At 39.0% G+C, this 26,711-nt stretch overlaps 1 protein-coding gene across 1 annotated transcript; it reads right to left on the bottom strand.

Annotated features, from left to right (window-relative positions):
- Positions 1–26: 26 nt before the first annotated feature.
- LOC139145684 (macrophage migration inhibitory factor-like) lies at positions 27–18,907 on the bottom strand. The gene is made up of 3 exons (XM_070716983.1): positions 18,611–18,907; positions 1,374–1,546; positions 27–552 (listed from the first exon to the last, which is right to left on the bottom strand). Exons 1-3 carry the CDS (start codon positions 18,716–18,718, stop codon positions 462–464), a joined length of 372 nt encoding a protein of 123 aa, XP_070573084.1. The 5' UTR covers positions 18,719–18,907; the 3' UTR covers positions 27–461.
- Between the last annotated feature and the right edge of the window lie 7,804 nt (positions 18,908–26,711).

The raw sequence follows: 26,711 nt of genomic DNA, 5'->3' as shown, positions 1-26,711 counted from the left end.
ACATTGAAACCACACAGATAACGAAGTATTCTTCAATTTCACTTTATTCAACTCAATCAAAGGTTCCCTGTGATTTTATTAAACATCTAAATATAAGTGACACACTTTGTGTACAACTCAGGTATTGACAGTTGGTAACCATAACAATTGCCTGAATGCTTAACAGAATTCCTTTATTTGTTTTCATATATTCATATCTACATCTTCTTCAAAAGATGCGAAAGAAAACTTGATTGAAACACAGAGAATTTGACCAAAGCGCTATTGTTGACCTTTGATCATATAGTGGGAGGATACTTTGAAGAATATAACGTAAAAGGTTTATCGCGAGTAAACGTGATTCTGATTTCATTCTTGACCAAGAAAGGAACCTTTTTCTCCAGTATGGACTTTGTTCTTGACTGCAACACGGTGGACCTCTCCTACATAAATTCTACGTGTCGCCGCTCAATGTCGCTTGTTCAGGGACCAGCATAGGTTGGTAGATCAGCAAAGGTTTTCAAATTGTAGCCAACATTCATCTCTTTTTCATCGTTGAAGATGACGTAGAGTCTGAAAGGAGAGAATGGCTGCCATGAGTGAAGTGTGCTTGACGAATTAGGGCGATTAAGAAGGGTAAAAAGAACGGAAAAGGCGTGAAGATTAAAATGTTTTTGACAAACTTTGTGGTATTTGAAAACTTGCGAAAATTGCATGCAGTTTAATAACGTCACCTTTGAAGGGTTGAACAATAGTAAGCCCGCAAGCCCGAGTTACAATTATCATTGCCCTCTTTCAAATAAATCACGAAGGCCAATTTTAAGATATTTTGCAAATTTCCCGTGGTAACAGTTGTCTTACAACTTTAATCCTGTGTCATAGTCTGAAGAGTTTCAGTCATCTGACGTGCCCATAAGAAATATTATTTTGGGTTAAAGGTTACAAGCAAGTCCCAGCTTTCCTTGCATATCGCGAAGCTTTCAAATTCTGATCATTCTATTACCAGAATCACAGAAAAAAATTTCAAAATACTTTCAGCACGGAGGAGTAGAAATAAGTTTTAGAGCAAGAGAGGCATTTCCAAGGATCTTCTGCAAATAAACTTATCACCTGGATAACATAAACGTTTCTTTTGCTGGCTTCTTTGAGAAGTAATATATTTGGTCTCACTTTCGGATATAAATGTGTGCTCTGATACCGAGGTAAACTTGCATATAATAGGGTGGTGCGTGGGATTACCTATGACATTTACTTGTGTCCTAAGATTTTAGACATGTGGTAGAAAAGTCTTGATGGATAAGTAGGTTTTGCAGGTAAGTCGAATTTGAATAGGCCCTCTCCAAGACTGTTGGCAAGAATTATATCAGAACGAAGCAAATTTCATTTCCAAATACCTGGTCGGTTGAATTCCAAGCGTCTTCTGTACATGTTCCATGAAAGCCTTGGTAATTTTCTTGTTTTCCTCCAAACCAAGCTTTCCAATGGACGTAACAAATGCATTCCCACATGGCTCTGTGCTACTACCAAACGACATAATCTGGTCTGGAATAACATGTATCAGGAAATACTGTAAGAAAAAAGAGAGAGATAGGTTTTAAATTTATTTAGCTTTTTCTTAATCTGCAGTTCTAAGAATATATGCATTCAAGTCACCTTTGGCTCAGAGGTCACAGTTTAATAATTCATCGGTTGCCAAGACTGATTACATATCTCTATTTAGGAATCCCAAAGTTACATCGCTTTAAGACATACACACTTCAACATTGTGCAGAATAATATTTCTCCAGTACAATATCTTTAACAATCAGTTCAGTTTCAGAAAATAATGTCAATTCAACACACTGTTACCATCAAAATTTGGCCAAAACTATTGTATACAATGTGGAAGCGTGAAACTGATATGTAAACCATTGATTTTGGACAACACTGAAGAATCCAAGACTGAACAGTAATACAAATAAACATTATCCGAGGAGTCCATTCACTTCAAAAGGGAGCCCTGTTAGAAAACCATAATATCATATAGGGCTCAGCCCTTTGTGTCGCGCCAGGGTTAAAATTAGACATTTTATTTGTATTCATTCATGATACGTAACAGTAAAGGATAAAATAGAATTAATTGTTACTTGCTATATACGTTTGTACGACCACTCTGCCAAGTTTACCCTCTTTTGAAGACAGTTAACACACGTGTGTCAGACCCTGCAGGTACAGATTTTCTGTTTAATGTGTAAAAATGTTGGACATAAATTGGCAGTTTGTACCATGATAGAAACCTATTTTGTTTATAAGGGGACGTATTGTGCCATAATTATCGTTGCAATGGTAACTGCACGACCTAACTTCCAATGGCAAGCTGAAAACTGGGGTGCCGTCTAAAAAACTGGCAATTTTTGCACTAAGCTGCTGACACAGAGGGCGCTTTCTAGTAGTCAGTAAGTTGCTCGCGCGACTATTATTTCCATCACGTAGATAGGGCCCTTTATTCTAATGACAAGGTTTGTTTGTTGTTGGTCTCCTCTCTCTCTCTCTCTCTCTCTCTCTCTCTCGCCTGTAAAGTTCGGAAATCTTCACGGTGTAAAACAGTGCCCAATACACACATACATATAACAGAGAGAGTTGATGATTGATTATAAAAACATCTATGAAATCAAATGATACTGTTGGATGGTATGTTGTTAAAGTACATTGAACGTGACCTTGACGTTCTGTTTACTAAACTCTGCCATTTGCCTAAACAACTGTTCCGCTAGCCCCATGACCTGACGCTTCTGATAGATAGAAGGCTTTATATCTCCGCTTTGTTAGAGTAGGCTAAGCCGATGTTTCCCTAGTTTGTTTTACCATCAAAACCATTTTAGAAGCTCATTCTGGGGAGAATTACCAAAATGTGATCATTTAGCCAAAAATGAATATGCAAAGTTATTTCTGTCTTTCAAATTCTTGAATCGAAATGCAAACAGACAAGTATTAGGTGAACAGGATTCTGCAGCTCACAGAAACTGTTCTCCTGCGAGATCTACATCCCAGTTCTACATGAGAATTGCAAACATGCTTTGCAAACCTCTTAAAAATATTTTTCTTTGACATGGGAGGGGGCTTCTACTAGTAAAAATGTTCGAATATGATATGAAAAAGTAAAATGATCGTATCCTTTTCAGAGTCTAAGAGACATTGATTATTCAGAATATTAAGTTTGGCCATCCAAACTCACAACGTTCAGCATCTAGTCACCAAGCAAAGACTTCACAGTTAAAACCTACATGTCACATCAATCCTGAGAAGTCAAACGTCGTCAACTTTGTGAGTGATCGAGTTTAAGGAATCACTTTTTCGCTGACAGTTATAATGCTGATAGTACAGTGTGGGCACCAGGCTGGTAAAAGCAGCAGGCAAATGGCACTCTCTGAAGGCAAAGAATTTGAGATTACATCTCAGTAGAAAAGCTGTTGTGGTAGACTGCAAATCTACCCTCAAAATTTCATGTGACAAATTCATGGACATGTTTGTCTGTTTGGTCACATTGCTAGGTAAAGTGGTTGATCGGCATATAAAAACCACTGACAATAGAGGGTGTTGCCGTCACCTAGCAGGGGTTTCATTAAGAGCCGGCAGCCGGCGAAATTGACCGGTTACTCTCACGATTTCACCGGCTACTTTTTTGGAAATTTGAACTCTTTCATAGCTAAAATATTTTTTACCTTCTGTAATGATACGGACAAGTCTCACAAGCTGTGTAATCAAACTTTTCAACAGCTTTTATGTGAAACAAAATTTAGAAGACGAGCGACTACTACGATCGCCTTGTACTACGATGCAGCACAGTCTTGCGTATACTGCCTCAATAAAAATCGGAATTGCAATTGACGATTCTATTGGCTACCTGCATTGCTGGTTCCTATTTGGTGACCTTTATATACGCTAATGAAAACGTGCATACTACACCTGTCGGCCGTCGTTAGCTCAACTCAAAATGGTCGATGAGCAAAATGTGAAGACAGAAGCGATCGCAAGGTCAAGCTTCGCTTTACGATCCTCGGTTTTGAAGTGGACCTAGAAACAAGAGAAGGATAATTACGTGGATTTAAACTGTTTTCGAAGGCAGTGACCTGATTCTTTCTCACGAAAAACTTTCCGATTAGGCCAAAAAGAAAAAGAATTGTTTCTGGTCAGGTCTTTCGATAAAAAATGGTGCGGCGACGCGAATTTTATTTATTTTCTTATTTTTATTTTTTTTCCCTCAAGGGAGGGAGGAGGGTCAGTTTTATAGTTTTATCAATATAGTCACATATATACTGTTCATGCAGTCACTGATCATGCCCCTCAAAGAATTTTTCTTTCTCTTCACCCATTTTGGTTTGGTGTCAGCCGCGGCCGCCGGCAACAAACAGAAAAAAAGGGTAACGCGCTGTTGTTCAAGTGACGCACGCGCTGACCAGAAACATTTCTTTTTTAGGGGCCTTACAGCTGAAATTTTAGTAAACCGATGTACGTTGCACTGCGGTAGGCGTAATTGTGAAGGAGTATAACCAGCTGGACGTATGATATGTACTGCTCTTCGGTCTATCGACGCCAATAAGAACGTCACCCAGAGTGGTTACAATACGATCAGACCTCTAAATTCACTTCAAAAGCGATCGTCAGGTTAAATCCAAATGTGTGCTGCTGAATGTACAAATTTTCATATCCTATACCGAGGTTCTTACTTTGCATACCCATATAGTCAAATAACCTTGAGGATCTTTGATTCTATTTTCGAAATATGGTAATGATTGACATTTTTTATCATTATTCGTTATATAAATTATCCTTATTACCTCCCCAGTGGTATCAAAGTTCTTCATCTACAGATTCCCATACCAAACATCAGGGTTCTTAATTGTAAGCATAACATTTATTATACTTGGGCCTCAGCCCAAGTACATTTGTTTCATTCCGTGGGAAAAAAACTGTAAGGTATAACCATTTCTGGCTGAGACCAGGGAGGGCAAAATGTATTGGCTTCATCTTTCTTGGCATAATAAATGGCGTAATGATGTTAACTGAATGGAAGTGCTGCTCTCAGCCAGTCTTGAATAAGTGAGATGTGAATATAAATGCTTCTCTATCTGAGTTTTTGCCACAAAATCTTCTGAATATAATCAAAATGTGCATCGAAATGCAACAATTAATGCACCCTCCGTTACTAGGCGATGGCACGACCCTTGCTACACACCCACTGGACGAGCCAAAGTGGGAGGGGTAATTCGGTTTGGTCGAACAGGAGGGCTCGAGACCAGAATTTAACATTTAAACTTGAAACATGTTTAATCACTGACAAGATGTGGATTAGTGTTAATCAAAGAGAAAGTTTGAAAAGGAAAGGTTTTATATCCCGGACACAATGAAAAACATTACGACTGGAAACTGTACCCCCGGTTGAGAATAGTAACGCCCACAGCGATGGAGAACACTTATCCTTGAGCTGAAAAAACCAGACCATCATTTCGAAATAGAGCTGCAGATTCGAGAAGCTCGTTAAAAATAGCTAGGTACACCCCATAAGGGGTGGTTTCGAGTCTTGAGGGCAAATTTCGCCTCCTTCATTTAGAAATCGTACGTTTGTTTTTCCAGGGGAACACATCATTTGACACAAAATTTGCATGAAAAGGTCGCCAGTAAGCACGTGGTCAAATCTGGCATAAGAAACAATATGAAATGTTGGTAAAGCCAGTCCAAAATAAACTGATTTGAACTTTGTGTGTGTTTTGTAATTTATACCACTGCAGTAACATGACTTTTTTTTGACAACATCACACAATGTAATACGTTTTGAAACTGAATACTCCGACGTATTCTGTGTCCCCTTTGCTAAAAAATACGGTATGCCGATTACCATGTAAGGAGATGATGACGTCAAGACAGATTTGTAGTGCGTTTGGTCTTGGATGGTGCACGAAGTTTTGTCGAGGTAGCTTGTGTATTTATTTCCTAAATGGGAGATATTAGGGTCGATCTAAAAGGCCGAAAAATGTTATGATACTCTAAGCGAGCTGAACTCCAATGCGAATGGTTGGATAATTTGGAGGATGTCTAGACTGATCTCGTCTCATTATTTGCGGTCAGTATTGAATTTCAACTGCGTCACAAGTTAGCGTCGAACGGTCAACGAACAATATTTTAGAAATCTGGAGACATGGCACATCGCAGTTTTATTTTAAGTATTTATATTTTACAAAAGATGTAAGAAGCAATGATTTTGTTGAAAATTCTGAAAAAAATATAGGAAGATTTGATCGCGAACACATTTTCACTTGGGGGTCAACTAGCCCTGCGTACGATGCTGTGTGTTCCGCTACAGCTAACCGGAGCGGGGCGCTCACCACAGCCCTGCAAAGACCCGTACGTTGGGTCGGTGACTTCAAATCCATTTGGGACTTGACGTAAAAAGCCAAATTACTGCCGAAATTCAGCGTTCTTGGGCCCAAGTCGTATCCCAGCCTACCTCAGCTACTCGATCGCTTCCAAAAATGACAGTCTTTTATTCACTTCTCGTAAATAACCGTCGATGTCGGCAACTCTCTCGCTGGCCTGCGTACGATGCTGTGTGTTATGCTGTAGCACATAGCATCGTACGCAGGGCTAGGGGTCAACATGGGGTCGCAGCCATGTTGCCTCAAAACTTATTTCTGTCTGCACTCAAAACTAAAAAATGTCGCATATGAACCTGAAAAATCGATGTAATTTTGTCAAACTTCGGCGAAATTTCAGCCTATAGACAAAATTTCATCTAGGTAAGGTAAATTTACTGAAATTTGATCGACAAATAATCCTGAGCTTGAACGTGACAGCTCGCCTTCTCCGGGAAGTCATGCATCCGGACACAGTCGCTCGAGAGCTATTCAGCTCTGGGACTATTCGCCCCATAGACGAGTATACAGAAGCGAGAAATACCTCGCTTCTGTATACTCGTCTATGGGGCGAATAGTCCCAGAGCTGAATAGCTCTCGAGCAACTGTGATCCGGCCAGCTGCCCATATGGCCGGGTGCATGAGATTGTTTTCAAGCGACGGCGGCAGACCGTACGGGGCTCTGGATATGAACCTACCGCCGGTGTAGCTGTAATAACTTGCGTTGTTTTTAATCACCACGGACGAAGTCAGAGGAGACTTATAGGTTTGGTCATGTCCGTGCGTCCGTCCGTCCGTTCACGCCTACAGTACCCAACCCATACAGATGCACGTCGATTTGTTTCACAATGCTATCAAATTTGGCCGTGTTAGAGGACTTTTTAGTTTACACCTCCATAGACTCCCATGTATAAGGCAGTTCTCCATAGACTCGCATGTATGATGCCAAGAAAAATAAAAATTAGTTTCTCATCGTATTCATATTGCCTAAAGGATGCAGTGACACAGTTTTTTTGTCCCCACGGATAAAGTCCAGGGGGCTTATAGATTGGCTCATATCCGTCAGTGAGTGCATCAGTGAGTCCATCGGTTCACGCAGATATCTCAGACATTTTGACAAAATATCATGTGACCTTGGTGACCTTTGACCTCAAATATACATTATTGTCCATGACTCAGTAACCACAAGTGCTAAACCTTTCATATTTGTATGACGGGACACCTTATGATGCCACATATTGTACTCCATTAATTATGTGCATATCTAATTATGAGCGAGCCAATAGAGCAAGAGGTCTGATTTCTGGTATATAGGGATAAGTTAACAATATAATTTGTTTGACAAAACTTCACGTGACCTCAATGACCTTTGACCTCAAATATACATATTTGTCCACAACTCAGTAACCACAAGTGCTACACCCTTCATATTTGGTATGAAAGGACACCTTATGACACCATATATTGTACCTCATTAAATTATGTGCATATCTTATTTTGAGCGAGCCAATAGAGCTAGAGGTCTGATTTTTGGTATATAGGAATAACTTAGCAATACAATTATTATGACAAAATGTGACGTGACCTCAATGACCTTTGACCTCAAATATATATATTTGTCCACAACTCAGTAACCACAAGTGCTACATCCTTCATATTTGGTATGATAAGACACCTTATGACACCACATATTGTACCTCATTAATTATGCGCATATATAATTTTGAGCGCGCCAATAGAGCTGGAGGTCTGATTTTTGGTATATAGGAATAACTTAGCAATACAATTATTTTGACAAAATGTCACGTGACCTCGATGACCTTTGACCTCAAATATATATATTGTCCACAACTCAGTAACCACAAGTGCTACACCCTTCATAAATGGTATGATGGGACACCTTATGACACCACATATTGTACCTCATTAATTATGCGCCATATCTAATTCTGAGCAAGCCAATAGAGCTGGATGTCCGATTTTTGGTATATAGGGATAACTATAGGGTAGAAATCTAAATATGCCCATCTAAATATTAGACATCTACCATCGAGAACAAAAGAAATTTGCTGTAATTTGAATATTTAAGGAGTTTAAACAATTCCCGCTATAAATAAAGAACCCCTGCCTCAAACTCCACAAAAGTTGCTAGACATATTTTGCCGTTGTCATGCCATTGCTTCGTTTAATAACCAGTTAATCAAATGCCTCATTGACAGGAGGAAATTCAAGACCATATTTGAATAGTAGTATATATTGTCCTCAAAATTACTCTATCACGGCCCAAGTACTCATTGCCTTCAGCAATACTGCCTTGTTATTATTATTATTATTATTACACTTTATTTAAAGAGGGTAATCTGATTACAGTAAAGTAATTGTAATTTCTATCAGAGCCCTCATGAAAAGAAGGCAAAATACACAAACAAATCATCGAATAAACAAAAACGTATGGAATAGACGAATAGAAGATGTCGAAGACAAAGGAAAAATAGGCTAGTCTAAGTCAGAGCCTTCATTACAATATTTCATGAAAAGATAACAATGCAAGTTTTGATTTAAACGTCGACAAGGCTTCACAGTCACGGATAGTTGGGGGAATGGAATTCCAGATTTTAGTAGCTCGATATACAAATGATCTTTGACCCATGCTTGTCCTAAACATTGGTGGGTAAAGGTTACCATTACTAGAACTACGAGTATTTAAATGATCCATTTCTGAGAGAGGTTGGAATAGATCACTAATATAGCTTGGTGCGAGACCATTTAAAGCTTTGAAAGTCATAACAGCTGTAAAGTATTCAATACGTAAATCTATGGGCAACCAGTGCAAACTAACAAAAACTGTTCGAGAAGGAAAAGTCGTGTCAACTCCGAGAATTACCTTACCAGCCCTTTTCTGGAGTTTGTACAATCTTTGGAGATTGGTCTTAGACGTACTAGCCCAAACAATACAACAATAGTCAATTACAGACAAGAACAAAGCGTTATAAACTAGCAAAAGAACACTCCTTTGAGAATAGGGGCGTAGTCGTCTTATAACACCAATTCTTGCAGACAAAGTCTTGCACAAATTATCTATGTGGTCATCCCAGCATAAAATGTTGTCTAATTGAACACCAAGTAGTTTGTGAACAGCAACACTGTCAATGAGATTACCATTGAGCTGAATGTTAAATGAAATATCAGAGTCGGCTAAGTGATTAAATTTGGGGCGAGACGCAACAATCATATATTTTGTTTTAGTGGTGTTAATTGCCATGCTATTGTTATGAACCCAGTTTGAGATTGGCACGAGATCTCCATTCAGTCTCCCCTCGACTTGTTCAATGTCAATTCCAGAAACACACAAAGTTTGGTCATCGGCAAACATATCTAAGCTTCCCATGTTGAGGCAAAGGGGAAGATCATTAATGAAGATCAAAAACAGAAGTGGACCCAAAATGGACCCCTGAGGTACACCACACGTAATCAACAAAATATCGGAGTGTACACCTAAATAGCTAACAAATTGGCTTCTTCCTGTAAGGTATGATTGAAACCACTTTAGGGACAAATCAGAAAGCCTGTAAACAGAAAGTTTTCTCAGTAAAATGTTATGATCAACAAGATCAAAAGCTTTACATAAATCTAAAAACAATACACCACTATACAATCCTTGATCCATATTGTGTAAAAGCTGGTCAGTTAGGTACCGTTCAGTTTTTACGGCCGGGGGGGGGCCGGCAAAATCCAGGGGGGGGTCATCAAAATTTTGGAATCCGCAAAGGGGGGGTCATCGCTTTTTCACTGGTAGGAAAGGGGGGGTCACCACATTTTCAAAAACATAATACCAACAATAAAGTTCACTTTATGCCATTGCCATGATCGACCCTCTTTACCGGCGGGCCGCCTTCGGCGGCCCACTACAATAAATATACATTATGTATTACCCATGACCCTCTTAACGGGCAGACGCCTTTGGCGGCCCACTCCAATTAGGTTTACTTCATGCAATGGCCATGATCGACAATCTTTACCGGCGGGCCACCTTTGGTGGCCCACTAGAATAAAGTTGACTTTACGTAACGGCCCATGACCCTCTTAACCGGAGGGCTGCCTTTGGCGAACCACTCCAATAAAGTTCACTTTATACAATGTCCATGGACATGAGTTGTCTATGGAAATGAAGTTAAAAATTGCCTTACAGTCGTCCTAATTAACAGACGTTTCAATGGATGTGGCTGAGAAGTTTGTGCACTGGCATCTCTGCTACACGAATACAGTGCGCCGCGTACCGGAGTTCAAATCCAAACCATGCGGGTAAATTTGACATATGGGTTTTAGTTATTTTTAAGCGGGGGGGGGGGGGGGGGGAGGGTCATCAATTTTTTTCGTCTGACAAAGGGGGGGGTCATCTTTTTTTCACGAAAAATGCAGGGGGGGTCTGTCTTTTTTTGAACACCGGCGACAAGATTTTGCCGGCCCCCCCCCCGGCCGTAAAAACTGAACGCTCCCTTAACTTGACTAAAGCAGTGTGACAAGAGTGATATTGTCTAAAACCAGATTGCGAGCTGACAAAAAGATCGTTTGAATGCATAAAATTGTACAGACTAATATAAACATGTTTTTCTAGTATTTTAGAGAGAACAGGCAGAAGTGAGATAGGCCTATAGTTGTTTACATCACTCTTAGAGCCTCCCTTATGAATCGGAACTACTTTAGCACATTTGAAACAGTCGGGAAAAGTACCACTGGTAATTGACAAATTAAACATTTCTGTAACAGTTTCTGCAATACAAGAAACACCAATTTTCAAGAGTTTGGGAGAGACATTGTCGTAACCAGCTGATTTACATTCACTTAGTATAGAAAGCTGCTCTGTGACAAAATTAACAGAAATCGGAGGAATCTTAAAATTGGCCATGGTAGCACCAATTTTCGAACTAACCCAGTTATCAATAAGACCCATGTCAGGTGAAGCATTGAGACTGGAATGATACTTATTAACAATACCTGTAAAATACGCATTGAAAACCTTAGCAATATTCTTATGATTTGTTAGCTTTTCACCCTTATACAAAATACAAGGACTTTGTGAACGAGAATTATCATGAGAGAGAATATCACTTATACAACGCCAAATTATAGACGGATTTCTTGAATTGTTCCTGAAAATGTCACGATAGTGCTGTCGTTTTGCATAGGAAATAGTGTCTACAACTCTATTTCTTAAAGATCTATAAAGTAGCCAATCATTGGGAGACTTGGATCGGGTAGCCTTAACAAGATGATAATCCCGGACATGAATGAGATCAAGAATGTCCAGAGTGAACCATGGCGGCTGTCTGAGTCTTTTCACACGTTTCTCAACAAAAGGAGCATGCGTATCACATACCTGGTTGAAACAATTGATCCACTTATCAATGAGTTCATTCACATTATGAGTGTTTCATCCAGGATAGCATCAACAAGGGGGATTTTCCCCCTTTACCAGAAAATTTAGGGGGCATTTCACCAGTTCATGTGTTCTACTTGTACCTCTAAGGTGTGACTGGCACCATTTCATGGAAGGGGGATGGGGGTGGGGAGTGGTCCACTTGACAAATTAATTTGGGTTACCAACATTTCAACAGAGGGGGAATCCCTATCCCCCTGTCTAGATGTAACACTGTATAATATCATCTACATATCAAATTTATATCATTATAATAGCGAATTATTATAGTTTACCTCCTAAAAGCATAGAGGCTCTAAAGACTTGTTTTCTTTGTTCAAATTATCGTCAACATTACCACATTTTATCATTTTTAATTATGAATTATCATATTTAGGCCTAATCTCCCAGGAAAATGGCTTTTATGATATGAACACTAATTGCCCTGGAAAACTGCTGACTATTCCCCTGAAAATACTCGAAATTTAAGTGACTGTAAGCTATAAAAAGTAAATTTTAGCTCATATTTCAGGGTTTCCGGCCCTCGGCTGGGAGGGGTAACACCCCCTCCCGGACCCTCTCCCTACGACGACCGCTTTGTGGTCGTGGCTGCTGCAAGCCGCCTACTTTTCCATTCTAGCCCCCTACTTCAAAACTTAATGAAACCCCTGCCTAGCAACTGAACGCTGGCATAAAAAAGGATAAATATTTTATTCACGAAAGCCAAAACTGCCATGCATGTACATGTCAAGTATTTGGATGAGCTGAAGGGCAACTGAGCATGCAATTATTCGATGGAATGCAGGAAATAAATCCACAAGACATAGCTAAATTCTGGCTTTAAAGGGGAAAAGCTCAATTCCAGATATGCAAGCACGTCAATAAATGTACTTTACACTGCACTGCTCCTTTAAAATGCATGTCCAATGTTTTTAAAAGATTACCTAAACTCTTCATCATCCAGAGCCTACAGCAGATAATTATAAAAAAATTGACAACATCAAAATATCAACGGAAAACAGAACGTTCGCTGTCCTCTTAACAATATATTATAATCCTGCTGAACCAATAAAACGAAATCTTCGTTTAAAGATTTGAGATCTAGAAAAATTTAAGCTGTACCGCTATAAACTTCATAAAATAAAAACGCAAGTTTCATAGTGTCCGAACGCTCATCAAAATTAGGATACTTTGTGTTGGCTATATCAAATAAAGTATTGCGGTAAAGACAAAAAGCGTGTTTCATCTTCCATCAGGATTTTTATCCTCTTTTCACCTCAAAAAGTCTGTACGTTCCTGTTTCTATACGAAGGGTATTCCTATATATGTTATTAAGCAAGAGTTTTGTCTATGATTTGATTTGAACGTTTTATGTGTACGTAAATTTTGGTTGACTAATCACATTGTTGGACCAGTCAATGTGATTCTATCTGATTTAATTTTGTCCTAAGGCCAGAGAAAAAAAAAATCTTGTTCATCGGATTTTTTGGACCAAGTCCCAGGAGCGGCGAGCGAAATTTTTTTTTTTATTTTTTTTTTAGGCCGAAGGTAAACGCGGTTCTCTGGCATTTCTGCCCAGATGCAGACAAGGCAAGATAACTGTTTCCCTTTTTACCAGAAATATCTCAGACAAGAAACACTGATACTGGTAACTGAATTCAATACTATATTTCCCAACAATAAACGATGTTAGTGTTTGCACAACATATTCTGAGTATTCTTGACCGCAGGCATCCGGGAACTTGCGGTTTTTCACGTCATTTTTGTGTCACACTACCATGAGAACAAAATATTGAAGTGTGGATTTTTCAACCTTTACACCAGTATTCAAAGTTTCAACATTATGTCAATGATAAACACTAAGTTCTGTCCCTTGTCACATAATTTCTGCATTGTTCACTGTCCTGTATAGTCAAATCCCAATTCACCTCACTCGCGTGCGTGAGGTGAAAGTGACGTCACTCCGCGGTCAAGAATTTCAACATTCTCTCAGAATAAAACTGAAATGTACAGCAAATCACTGAAATCCAACAATTCAGTATTGTCCTTTAATATTGTCCTGGTGGGACCTAGCATCTGAGTTTTTTCATTTTACTTTGGCCCCATGTTTTGGCCTCTTTACCACTGTCTCTACACATTTTACACAATGGTCTAACAACACTTTACTGTGATCGGAGTGAAGTTATATACCGGTAGTCATCATTCAGTTCGTACTTTAACATCGAAGCAACCATGTGTTTTGTCATTGCCGTAAATTTTTATACTTTCGATGCAATTTTCATTCAATCAGATGCACCGTCCATCTGCTGTCACGATCTTGTTGAACAAATTGCCGAACGTAATATCAGCACAAACACTGAGTAGCGTCTTTTGAATTAACTGTTGGCCATCACGTCCGAATGTTGGCGATCAAATTAATACTCATGATGTGACATGTACTAACCTTTAAAAAACGAGGAAATGCGGAAGTAAGAATTTGCCGCGATCAAAAAAAAAAAAAATTCCAAATATGCCAAAGTAGAAGCGGCGATTCCGATGAACAATTTATTTTTTCTTCCTGGCCTAAACCATAAAACAAATCATGGCCAAATTACAATATACCCGATTCTCAGGTATGCATTTACATAATTGAAATCAAAATCTTCATTACCTTCCTCAATTCAATTGTTACGACATAAAGCTTTGTCCGACAAGAACATACGTTTACGTAATCCATATTTACAAGAATAATGTCAGCAGCTGCTTATCTGATTTGGTCATAGTTTCATTGTTAATAAAGAGAGGGAAAATAAAAAAACATCGCTCTTTGTGTGCATCTACCTCAAACTAAAGAAAAGATACCCTTAAACGTTAGTTAAGATTAATTTGTTTTTAAATCTGCGATAAAAACGCCCTATGGTTACATCTATCTCCAACTCAATTGCATATACCCTTTAAAGTTATATGAGATAAGTTACTTTCTTAACGACCTTTAACGAGAAATGACTAGGCAAAAATTAAATGAGCGAAACACAAAGGCTTGTCTATTTGGGTATCGGTCATTTAATTTTTGCTTTGTCATTTTTCGTTAAAGATTAAGGAAGAAAAGGGGAAAAAGCTTATAAATATATTTCGAAAGTATATTTAGATTATAAGTATATTTACTTTAATTAGCGGCTAATGTCCCCATAGGGAAGTATTTTGTCGTTATTTTGTCCCATTTCGAGCGTTATAACTCTGATAGAATACAGGAGAAAACCCGAAATAGGTGAGCAGTAGTTTGGTTTGGCTCCTTTATTTTTGGCGAGTCGTCACTGTCAAAATTTGATTAAATTAAAGGGGGACATCAAAAATACTGTTCTATGGGTAAATTGGCACTCACTAAAATTATTGTTTCTTTTCAATTTTCTTTCTTAACCGAACTTCAACGATAACAGTCGAGCAAACACTGCATTAGAGAAGCCAACATTGATAAGGGGGTTTTAAGTCTATTCCACTCTCTGGCCATATTGATCAATGCTGTTAGCTTTAAAACTGCAATAGAAACCAGTTTTCTCACCAAAATGAGCACTATCAATGTCTGGAGTAGTGGGTGATTAAACCTCTATGCTTTAAATTTCTCCCTGTGCATTTCATCCACCTCCTCCAGTTTGCCGATCAATTCAACCATGAGTTTCGTGGTTGAGATCAGAAAATCATCTGGGATTTTGTCGCGAGACACATTCGTGAAGAGACTTATGTATGGCATGGTGCAAAGCTCAGACAGGACGTGTGTGTTGTCTGTTCAACGGATCGGGATGGAGTGATAGTATGCGGTCAAGTATGTTAACCTTGTCGTGTGCTATGGACCTGAATGTCCACAGACAGCTGCGCCTCCGACGCCCCCCACCCCCAAGCAGTGTTTGTCTAGGTAAGTAAGACACTCTGGTTGTATGCCTGAAAAGGAGGATGAAGTGCTAGCTGGCCGTGTGTGGCCTGACAGGTGTTCAAATTCCGCCTAGGTCAAGGCATGGACGTAAACGTCTATGGAAAAGTTGCTATACTTGTCATTTTGGGAATGAAAAAGAGGTATTAATTTTTCTCCCGATGGACCAAGACGTGAAAGTCAAATCAATGTTGTCTGACAATGTGCACATGTTAACCACAGCGAGCATAAAATGTTCCCATCGTTCAGAGTAACAGACATTGCGTAAGAGGCCTACTTTTGAAAGTTTTCATTGCCAATGACATCCTGCCACTGTGCATGTTAATGTTCAAAGGTCCATGTCTCACAATTTACAGGTCTGCTTTCATAGTAGCTATAACTTTAACTTCAAAGTTTCCTGTACGTTAACGCTAACACCTCCATGTTAACTGACCTTTGTCAAACCAAGTCAGATTTGGGAGAGATTCAGTCTACTGAATCACATTATAGATGAGTCATCGCTATATATGACATCAGGGTTTATTGTGCGTGCACCAGGCTGGTAACAGCAGCGGGCACCTGACACTGTCTGAAGACAAGGATACGATGGTTTCGACCGGGCTCGAACCCACAACGCACGGCACCCAATCACCTGGCGCAGAGGCCAACAGTCAAAACCGCTCGGCTAAATCCCCAATCTCAAAAAGATTGGTTCAATAACCGAGCTAACCGATGTTGCAATTCTGACTGCGCCCTCTCCACTCGCCGTAGAGTTCGTGAAGCACTCACGCTAGTACACACGCTATCATACATCTCACACAAACTTTATCGAAGCGAAGCGACTTTGAGAGCTCAGCTTAGATCTCAGTAGAAAAATTCAGTGGTGGGCAGCGCAAATTTCGAAAAAAGAAATATACATCAATTCGTCTATCGATTTGATGGACATGTTTGCTTATAAGGTCACATTGCTGGGTAAACTGATTCATCGGCAAATAACAACCATTGATAATAAAGAGGATGTGGCCGTTACCTGTTGATATAATGTAGGCATGAAAAGAGATAAACATTAAATTCACCAAACTCCAAACTGCCATGTCTGTTCATGGTCAAGTATTTGAGCAGATCTGAAGGGCAATTTAGCGTGCAAAAATTATGTGAATTGCGGGAAATAAATTTATGCCACATATCACGGTTAAAAGTGTTCTCATGCTGCCCAAATAAAAGTATTGCAAATGGGATCCGCAATTGTACCTTAGGATCTTTTTGTTTTGCTCGGATTTTTTGAAAGGGTTATTTGCATCCCTAGCTTCAGATAAAGACACCGCACATTTCCATGACTTTAAAATATTACGTACTGTAAACAGCTAGCTTTTCATAACTGCATCACTTTAAGAGGTTCAACATGAAAGCAAGCACATATCGTTTCTCTGACTAGTAAGGTGGATTTACCCTGTACTTGGCTGTAGATACAGTACATTTTTAGCATAATGATTAGCGTAGAACAAAGTGCTATATTAGTCACTTAAAAATAAAGTTGTATCTATTTTAGGGCAACTGTTACAAAATACGCCCAAAATTAAAAAATTGCAAATAAAAATATATTTATCAAAAAACAGTATTTTCGCCATTTTGGGAACAATGACAACACACGCTAATCTTACTTGGTTTTTCCTTTCAATCATTTTTTGCTGAGTCACCATGATCATAGTTTAAATGCTAATAAGTAGGAGATAGTTTTTAAAGATCGCTGTATGGTTACATGTTCCCAGCTCAAGTGCATACAACCTTGAACTTTACTACAGACTAGTTACTTTTTAACGGACCTTGACGATGATGACTCTGCAAAAATGAGCGACACACGAAATAGATGAGCGAGTGTGCCCGTTCATTTTTTTAGGTATCGGTCATTGATATTTGGCAGAACCGTTTATCGTCAAAGTTGAAAAAGAGTAGCGAAAAGGAAACTACTTTTACAAACTGTTTATTAGACTATTTTCTTAAAGCATCACTCGATGTAACCGTAAAGCAGCACGTTATGATGATATCTTGACAAAATGTAGATTTCGTACCACCATTTAGCGTCTAGCACAAGCTTATCCAACCATTGTTTTTTGAGAAATGTAGAGTTTTGACGCAAGTAATTGTGTAGAAAGAAGGCCTCTGCACCGAGATATCACGTGAATTTATGAGTTTATAACTTGTGGTTTGAAGAGTCCAGCACACACCCAGTTGAGGCCGTTATCTGTCAACATGACGTTTACAAGTGGCTAACGATCAAAGAATTTACAATGTAATTCACCAAAGTCCAATTGCAATATCTGTACATGACCTGAGCTGCAAGACGCTTGTAGATATTCTGTGAAATGTAGAACATATATCCCGAGGATTTTAAGGTCAGATTATCTCCTTAAATTAGAAAATCTCAACCCCAGAGATGTAAGCACATATACAAATTTATTTTAAAACTGTTGTCCCTTTAAAATCGGTGCCCTTATTTTTGAATAGACATATTCGGCCCATAGCTGATTACCTCCATTTAAAATTGGAACAGGAAAACAAGACAGGAAAATACCCTGAAAGTGTACATGTGCTACCCAGTTCAAACAAATTCAACAAATGGAATTCGAAATGGCACATTAGGATCTTATTAAGCGAAGTTGCCATTTGTATCCTTAACTTCAGACAAAGAAACGGTAGTCTTCCATCACTAAAATTGTCATTGTTAATTTAAGAGCTAGCGTTTAGGGGTTTTAACTGCAGCACTTGAAGAAGCTCAGCATTAGCGCAAGCACATATACATTACTTTTCCAGGGTGTTGGGGCGGTAATGGGTACCTGACTGGTAAATTCTGGCCCTTGAATAAAAGCACGACATCCACCAGCTTCCCTCATAGAGTAACTGGCCATTTAACTTCAAAGTCTCCTCTCAGGGGATTTTACTTACCTCCTCCGGTTTGCCGATCAATTCAACCATGAGTTTCGTGGTTGTGGTCAGAAAATCAGCAGGAATTTTGTCGCGAGACACGTTCGTGAAGATACTTATGTATGGCATGGTGCAAAGCTCAGAGAGGACGTGCGTGTTGCCTGTTCAGCGGATCGGGATGTAGTGACAGAGACCTGAATGTAAACAGCCGACGATGTCCTCTGTCTAGTATGGGGTCAAGTAGTTGTCACAGTTGTGGACAGAGCTCTTGTAGAGTTTGTGCTCTGTGGCTTGAAGTGTCCAGGGTATACATGTACCAAATTTGGGACTGAGTGACCCCCGGGGATTAGAAACGATGCCAATGCTGTAAGCATGTACGGGCAGCAGGCACCTCGGACTCTCTGAAGAAGAGGAATCTATGATTGGATCTCAGTAGCTGTTTCAATGCTGTGATGAACAGCGTAAAAAATCTACCCTAAAAATTTCAAAGGGTAAATACATTAATTAGTATATCAATTTGGTTTACATGTTCGCATGGTTTTGTGTCATTGCCAAGTTACACTGGCACACAACTCATTCACTGCTCATTGGCACACAGTGGCAACCGATAAAATGAGGGCGTCGCCGTTATCTGTCAACATGATGTACGCGTGTCCCTGACAATCAAAATATTTTATTCACCAAAGTCCAAACTGTCATGTCTGCACATGGTGTAGTGTTTGGACAGAGCAGCATAACAGATTTGTATCCAAATATATCGGTGAAATATAAAACAAACCCTCAAGAATAGCCAGATTCTGGCTTTAAAGGGGAATATCACAATCGAAGAGATGTAAGCACTACCATAAATTTATTTTCGAGTGTTGTCGCTTTAAAAGGGTACCCCTCTTTAGTCCTCTTTTTTAAGAGACCCATTTTACGTTTTATCAACCTATGTCCAAGGCGGATAACCTTTGATTGCTCAGGTTGACAAGCGGAATAGACGAAAATACCAGAAAAGTGCCTACATTAACTCTAATGGCAAGACTGTCCTCGTGCTGCTCTAATAGAAACTGTTGTAAAAATGGGAATAGGGATAGCAACTTGAGGATCCGTTTTAAGTGAAGTAGTTATTTGGGTCCTTACTTCAGATACGGAAAGAACTGTTTTTCAATGCTTTAAAACTGTTATTGTTGATTAATATAAGTTAATTTTAGTGTTTACCTATAAATTCAACCGTGAGCTTCGTCGGTGATGTGGTGAAAACAATCGGCAAGAATTTTGTCTCGCGAGACGTTCGTTACCGGAGTATACTTTAGTGGTATTTGCAAAAGTTATCCCATTATTTTAAAGGTATACAGTCACCTGCAATCTAAATATGCCCATATATGGTCTGTGGGGCGTTCTTCGGTATTCAAAATGCCCATGTGAGGGCACTATTTTTAAATAGCGGCCACCCGCTTAAAATTTGTGATTGGTTAGATTTTCTCTTTCCATGGTAACTGTGGCAAAATTGGAACAGGTGATAGTATACCTTTAATTGTATACATGAAATAAATTTGACGCACGTCAAATGGACCATCCGAGATTGTAGGCCGTGAAGAAGTTCACATTCCACTCATGTCGAGGCATTCTAGGGCAGAGGAATTTTGTGAGCGTCGTTTTCACAAACCTCGCCTTGAGGGAGATTTACGTTTTGCAAACGTACTCTCGTAAAGGTACAAAAAGGACAGTCGTGGCTGAATGCCTGAATCTGGGACTGTGACGTGGGAGACAGAGGTTTTTCAAATTGTTGTGCAGATTGTTGTGGGCAATTATGTTTTCAGTAACATCATCCGGTGTCTCAGAGTGAGCTGTGTATTTATTTCAAGTTATTTCACCAGGGAATTCTTTTCTGTGTTAAGTTTGTGTCGTATTATAGGTATCAGACCAAATGATATACTATTCTCTTCTGTGTGTTTCTAACATGCTCAAACACTCTAGATTTCCCTATTTTTAGTTTGGCTTGGTTTTCTTATGGATCAACTCTGAAGCAATATTCATTTTCAAATCTCTACATGATAAAGTCAGCAGTTCTGTCAACATCACACTTTATTCCTTTGAGCAGGGAGAGGTCATGTTTTACCGATTTAAAAAAAACGAGGAGGGTCGTACATAGCAGAAATGTTTCAGGAATTCTCAAATAATTATATTGCTTTCCTACACATAGCAGAAATGTTTCAGGAATTCTCAAGTAAAAGTAAATACTATGTGTAAGGCTATTACTTAGATGTCACTTCAAGAATGAATTTTGAAGATAGATGTTTCTTAATTTTCAGAGCCTACAGATACACCTTCTAATTTTTTTTTCCTGTACAAAACTAATGAAAGAACTACTTACTCAGATTTGAATTCCTCTTATGTCATGTTCCTTGATATACAAGTAGTAGAGGATTTCAGCTTCAGCATTGGCGTTATGTTTGCCTTCCTCACCGCTATCTTTGATTGCCTTAATGGCTTTGTAGCGTCTCTCGGTGGGGTCATAGACTAGACACGAACCACCTATCATGAAGGAAAAAATAACATGAAGAAAAAGAAATGGGATATAGAAATAAGACATTAATGTACTGTAGTCTATTGTCGTATTTTGTACCAGCTTACCGCAATTACAACCTGACGTAACATTATAATTCAGTTCTTTGGAAAAGAGTGTTCAATATTATATCCTTATTAAAATCTTATTTTCGATTTAGCGCTGACATGGCTGTACCAACAAAATTATTCACAGAATGAGATTTCAAAGTATATTCTAATCCTTTAACGGGTAAACTTTTGCAAAAAAGTACCCCTTTTGTAAGTGTCTTCATGGACCTAGATGATGAACAAAAAACTCCCCATTTTCCATGATTTGGGAACACACAGAGTAGAGTGCCACCACTGGGTGCTGGACAAAGACAAGGAAGCGTTTTAAAAGTTCATTTGATGAAACAATGGGCATCATTTTACAAGTGGTATAGCCACAAACTGATGACGTCAAAGATGTGCGTACTTATGGAAATGAGGTCAAAGGTTACGTTCTAAAAGGGGCGATAAATTATTTTGGGGGTAAGAGTTAGGAATGGGGGCTTGGAAACTTAGGGGGAAATGATTGAAAAGAAAGGTCCCAATTTTTTACCATCTTCACTCCTTTCCCTCATTCTGTTGTATCCTATCAGCCAGCCTGATACCTATGTGGAAGCAACGGTTGATTAATGTCAAGGGAGAGAGAAACGTTATTTTTTAGTTACTTTTTTTTACACAACAACAATTACCGCTGCCGGGGGTCGAACCCAGAACCTCCAGCATGTGAAGCACTACCTATAACCTGTACTCCACGAGAACAAGTTGCGAGAAAGGGATGCAATGTTTCATATTAACGTTAGGATGATAATGCTAAGCAGGAACTGATTAATTTATAATGTTCACTTGTAATGATTTGAAAGTCTTTTACACATTTTCCTTCTTTTATTGAATTTATGCCTCTGCATTGATTGCTTTATTGCCTGTCTTTATTTTTTTCTCTGCATTGTTGTGTTTGTTGTGCAGATTTGTTATTGTTTGAATATTTTTCATATTATTTGTCGCATTTGCACAGTTAAAGTATAAAATTGTCACTTGTTTACGATGTTTTATATGTTGAAAACTTTGTGTTTGACATTTATTATTGAATTTGTCATTTGCTGCCTTTTTTACAATACGAAAGGTGTGTGTTCCGTTTTTGACAGGATACACTTTTATATAAAAGTGGTTCATCACTCAACATGTATGAAATGCAATATTTCATTGCTATTGTTGATGAAAACGTGAACAACAATTCGTTGGATATGCCATGGAAATAACATAAAAAAGTCCACCCATCGACGAAGTGAATTAAGTACAGAAGCAAACGAAATTCGCTGCCAATATAATGATTTAGGGTGCATATATTGTCACAAGCACGAACTTCGTCTGGTTTGTGCATTCCCAGTGTCACACATCAGCGGCAGTGGCTTCCTGAGTTGTAAACGTGATATTAGTTTTTAGACCGTCTCAAAACATTTGGCATAATATGGTGTTATGTGCAGAGTTGCAATGAATCGATGAAGGGGACTGTAAACTTGAAGGACAGAGAATTGAAATATGTTGAACAAGTAAAATCAACGCCTTAGCTTTATCTCCGAAACGCCTCCGCTACATGAACTCATAATAGTCTATAAAGACACATTGGAAATAAGTTTGAAGGTGTGAAGCTAATCCAATTTCGCACGGCATGCATCCACATGCCTTCCAAGGTGTTGGTGTGGGTGAAGGTTTGAGGATCCACTAAATGAAGACAATGATTAGCGGTGAAATGAGAGAACTGAGGAGACTTGGACAACGAAGAATAAGCCCCCTACCATTCATCGGAATAATATTGGAACCTGTAGGAACAAATCGATAAAGCATTGGCATTACGTACGCCGGTCAACAGAAATTAAAAAGCAAGCACAAATATCGCGACCAATGACTCCAATCACCAAATGTCTTTCACTGTGTCGACTCAAGCTGTATTTGGACTTCCGGAACTTGAATTCATTATAGATGGGTTTTTTTGTTTACATCCGTGTATTCATAAATTTCAATAATACAGCCTGGCTAAAAATCTATTGGGAGGCATATCGCAAAGATAAAGGAAACAAATTTGTGGACAAAAAATTAAACCAATCAATAACAGAGTTTGAACTAATGTACAGGTGTGATTTTCGGTCTGTAGAAGAAGTAATGCAAATGAAAACATACAAAGATTTTTTGGCCGTCATATTGATTATTATTTGCATTTGAATGAACTCTGAATTATGTTATGTAACTATGTGCCGTCTTTGGCAACGGCTATACTGAAAAGGGGTCAATACGGCCATTGCCGTCGGGGTCAGTTTGTACATGACAACAAATTTGAGGAATAAAACGTGAGAGGGGACATATTGTACCCGGAATGAGACGGAATTATTGCCGCGATCACATGAACTAACTATCCCTAACCCTAACAAGTCTGTGATGGTCTTCATTTGCTTGATTTTGTGTTGGGTGAAGCACAGTGGGAGCCAGAAATTGGGGTAAGCTGACCAAATTGTCGGAACTCCGCTCGCTTCGCTCGCTCCGTTCCGACAATTTGGTCAGCTAACGCCAATTCCTGGCCCCCACTGTACTTCACCCGATACAAAAACTAAGCAGTCGGAGATTGTGACAGTGATTTGAAGAAAGTGCAAATTTATATTATTTTAACCTTATTAGTTAGTCGGTGCCGGTGTTTTGTGTACGGCGATTTTGACGTCATCAGTTTGTGGCTATACCACTTGTAAAATGTTGCCACACAATGTTAGTATCAGTAGACATCCATTATTTTTCAGGAAAACACTTGCAGCAGGGAGTGAATAGAGAGATGCATATGTGTGACGTGCCCCTTCCCGACTCATTACCCCTCCCTCACTTTGCTTGTAAAAAAGAATGTTATAACCATTTTGTTCAATAATCATATTTTTCCAGTTGTTGATATTTGTCTCTGGTTCAACGGATCATGCTACAGTCCCCATCCACGTGTAGGGACTGCAGTGCATCTGTCCATGAAGGAGAAAGAAGTTACCCCCGTCGCCTATCACCATGCCAACAGTGGCCGCTAAGTTTTGTGCGGTCCTATACAAACAATGGTGTAGTGAAAGCTTTATTTGCATGAAAACTTTTTCCACAAGACTTGTAACACTTTCAGGTTATCAGGCTGTATATCGAAAACAAATGCTTGGAATTAATGAGATCGCTGAATGACGAACAAAGGCAAATTTTAAATCACATTCTAAAATGGTTTAAAACTAAAGAGGAGTTATTCCATATCTTCTGGGTAGGTAGATCAAGTGTTGTTAATTTTATGATTCTGAAGACAGTGAACCAAGCATTACATATCTGTATCTGCTCAAATAAAGGAGACAATCCACGACATTGTCATGTTTCACTATCAGCCAAAACAGTCACAGCTGCCTATCTGTCAGAGTGTGTACCAACAGTGCTGCTTTCAGTATTTCTGCAAATCAAAGTCCCCATTACGAACCACAGGGTTTGTCTACATGTCCGTCCCCAGGGGTGGGTAGGTGTTTCGTTGTATCGCTAATAAAGATATATTCTACCAACCTTTGGTGTTTCGGTCTTAACTTAGCACTGCCCTCGACAATCTTGCGTATACGTTTTATCAACATGCTGCGTCTATTATATATCTGATGAGTTGAGTGCCGAATTAGCCAAAGTAATCAAGGGTAAATTACTAATCTGTGGACGCTCTCACCAGATTATCACCGGATTAAATTTGACAAAGTCAATAACGAACGCACCAGCAAGGTATAACTGAAGATATACCTTGCTGGTGCGTTCGTTATTGACTTTGTCAAAGGTTGCTAGAATATATCTTTATTAGTGATACAACGAAACACCTACCCACCCCTGACATGTAGACAACCCCCTGTGTTACGAACCGCCAGGCAGCGATAAGCTGAACAAACTACGTGTGAAATATATATTCTGTCATCATTGATGAGTTTAGCAAGGTGTGAAATAGACAGTTTAATTATGTAACACTTTGACTTCAAAAAATCCATGGAAATAAACGAATTTTATCTCGATGTTTGAAGTCGTCTTTGATGCTATCCAATAATTGAACCCTGTGACGTCCAGCTGGATATTTGCAGATCTCAAAGACTCATATGGACCACTGGTATCAATCTTTGGCAAAGTCTTTTCATGACGTCTAAGTCCCTGAATTTTCATAAATTGTGAGACAGAAAGATGACAACAGCCACACAGCTATTAATCGCCAGCTATCTACTTAACGCCTGCTATAGGCCACTCAAACAGATAATGACATATGTCAGCAGTTACATGGATGCCAGGGTGAGTAATTTATGATATTTGTGGCTGATATATCGTCAACGATTAAAAACACACACATCAACTTTTTTAAGCATCATATGAATTGCATATCACTGGACAATGTGATACAATAAGTATACAGAGAAAAATATCGTGTTTTGATTCTCACCAAGGGCTACAGTTCTCACCATCGGTCGGTCAGAAATTAACACCTTTTCATCGTAATCTCTCACATTGCATATTGTAAATAATTTTGAAACCCCTAGGAAGCACATTTCGGTTTTCTTTATTTCTTCTTCGGTTAATTAATGATAGAATAGGACATTATCATGAGTGAAAATAATCTGCTCAGCTCCTTATGGAAGATGTTCACTGGCGCAGATCTCTATTAAAATTAAAGAAGTGATCTTAAACTCTGTCATATAAGTGCAGACATTCGGGGCTGATCTGAGAAACTTAGGATGTTCAAACGACTTGAAGATTCATCATCTCTAAAGCACTCCCAAGTATAAATTTCCTTTTTAAATGCACTCTATCTTCATAGTTCTTTTACCGGTTCCATGATACAGTGCGCGCTAGGATATACAAAGCGTAAGTTACTCACATAGCTTTTTAGCCGTAGCATAGTTTTTCTCGAGGGTCTATGGCCGTAGGGTAAATCATTGACAGTATCTTCCGCCCTCTACTGTCTAAGGGTAAACGCAGGGTATGTAAATACTCGTATAGCACTATGGTACGTTACACCCTGACTTCCATTTGTGTCGCCAATGGGTGAAAAATGCATCAGACATGCATGTTTAGACATAATTTGTGTCATTCTTGTATAAAAAAACGTTTTACAACACAAAATCGGAATGTTTTTGTTGTTTTGAGTGTGTACACAAAGTTTGATACAACCACAGCGATGCATAGTGGGATAAGCGGGAAAAAGTCTATTGGCGACTAATTGCGGACTTTCTCGTCTGAGCGTTCCTACCCAGTAACAAAGTCAATGAGTTGCGAAAAGTTCGTACAATTGCTGTCAGTGTTTTTAAGTCATCTAGCGCTTAATGTGCAACGCAGATATTCGCTCCTATTGTCTAATCACAATGAGAAGCTCAGATCATGAGCAAATTTCCTATAAAATATAATTTACCAGTTTTTGAAAAATAGTTGAAACTTTCTACCGACACTTTTCCTTGGTGCCGAAAAATTGGCATGCATAAAAACAAGCGAGTCTCCCAGATATCTGCAACATTCAGCTATAGGGCACTTA

Source organism: Ptychodera flava, chromosome 12 (assembly GCF_041260155.1).
Source record: "Ptychodera flava strain L36383 chromosome 12, AS_Pfla_20210202, whole genome shotgun sequence".
NCBI lineage: Eukaryota > Metazoa > Hemichordata > Enteropneusta > Ptychoderidae > Ptychodera > Ptychodera flava.
The sequence above is the reverse complement of the archived record's forward strand: the minus strand, read 5'-3'. Positions and strand labels throughout refer to the sequence as shown.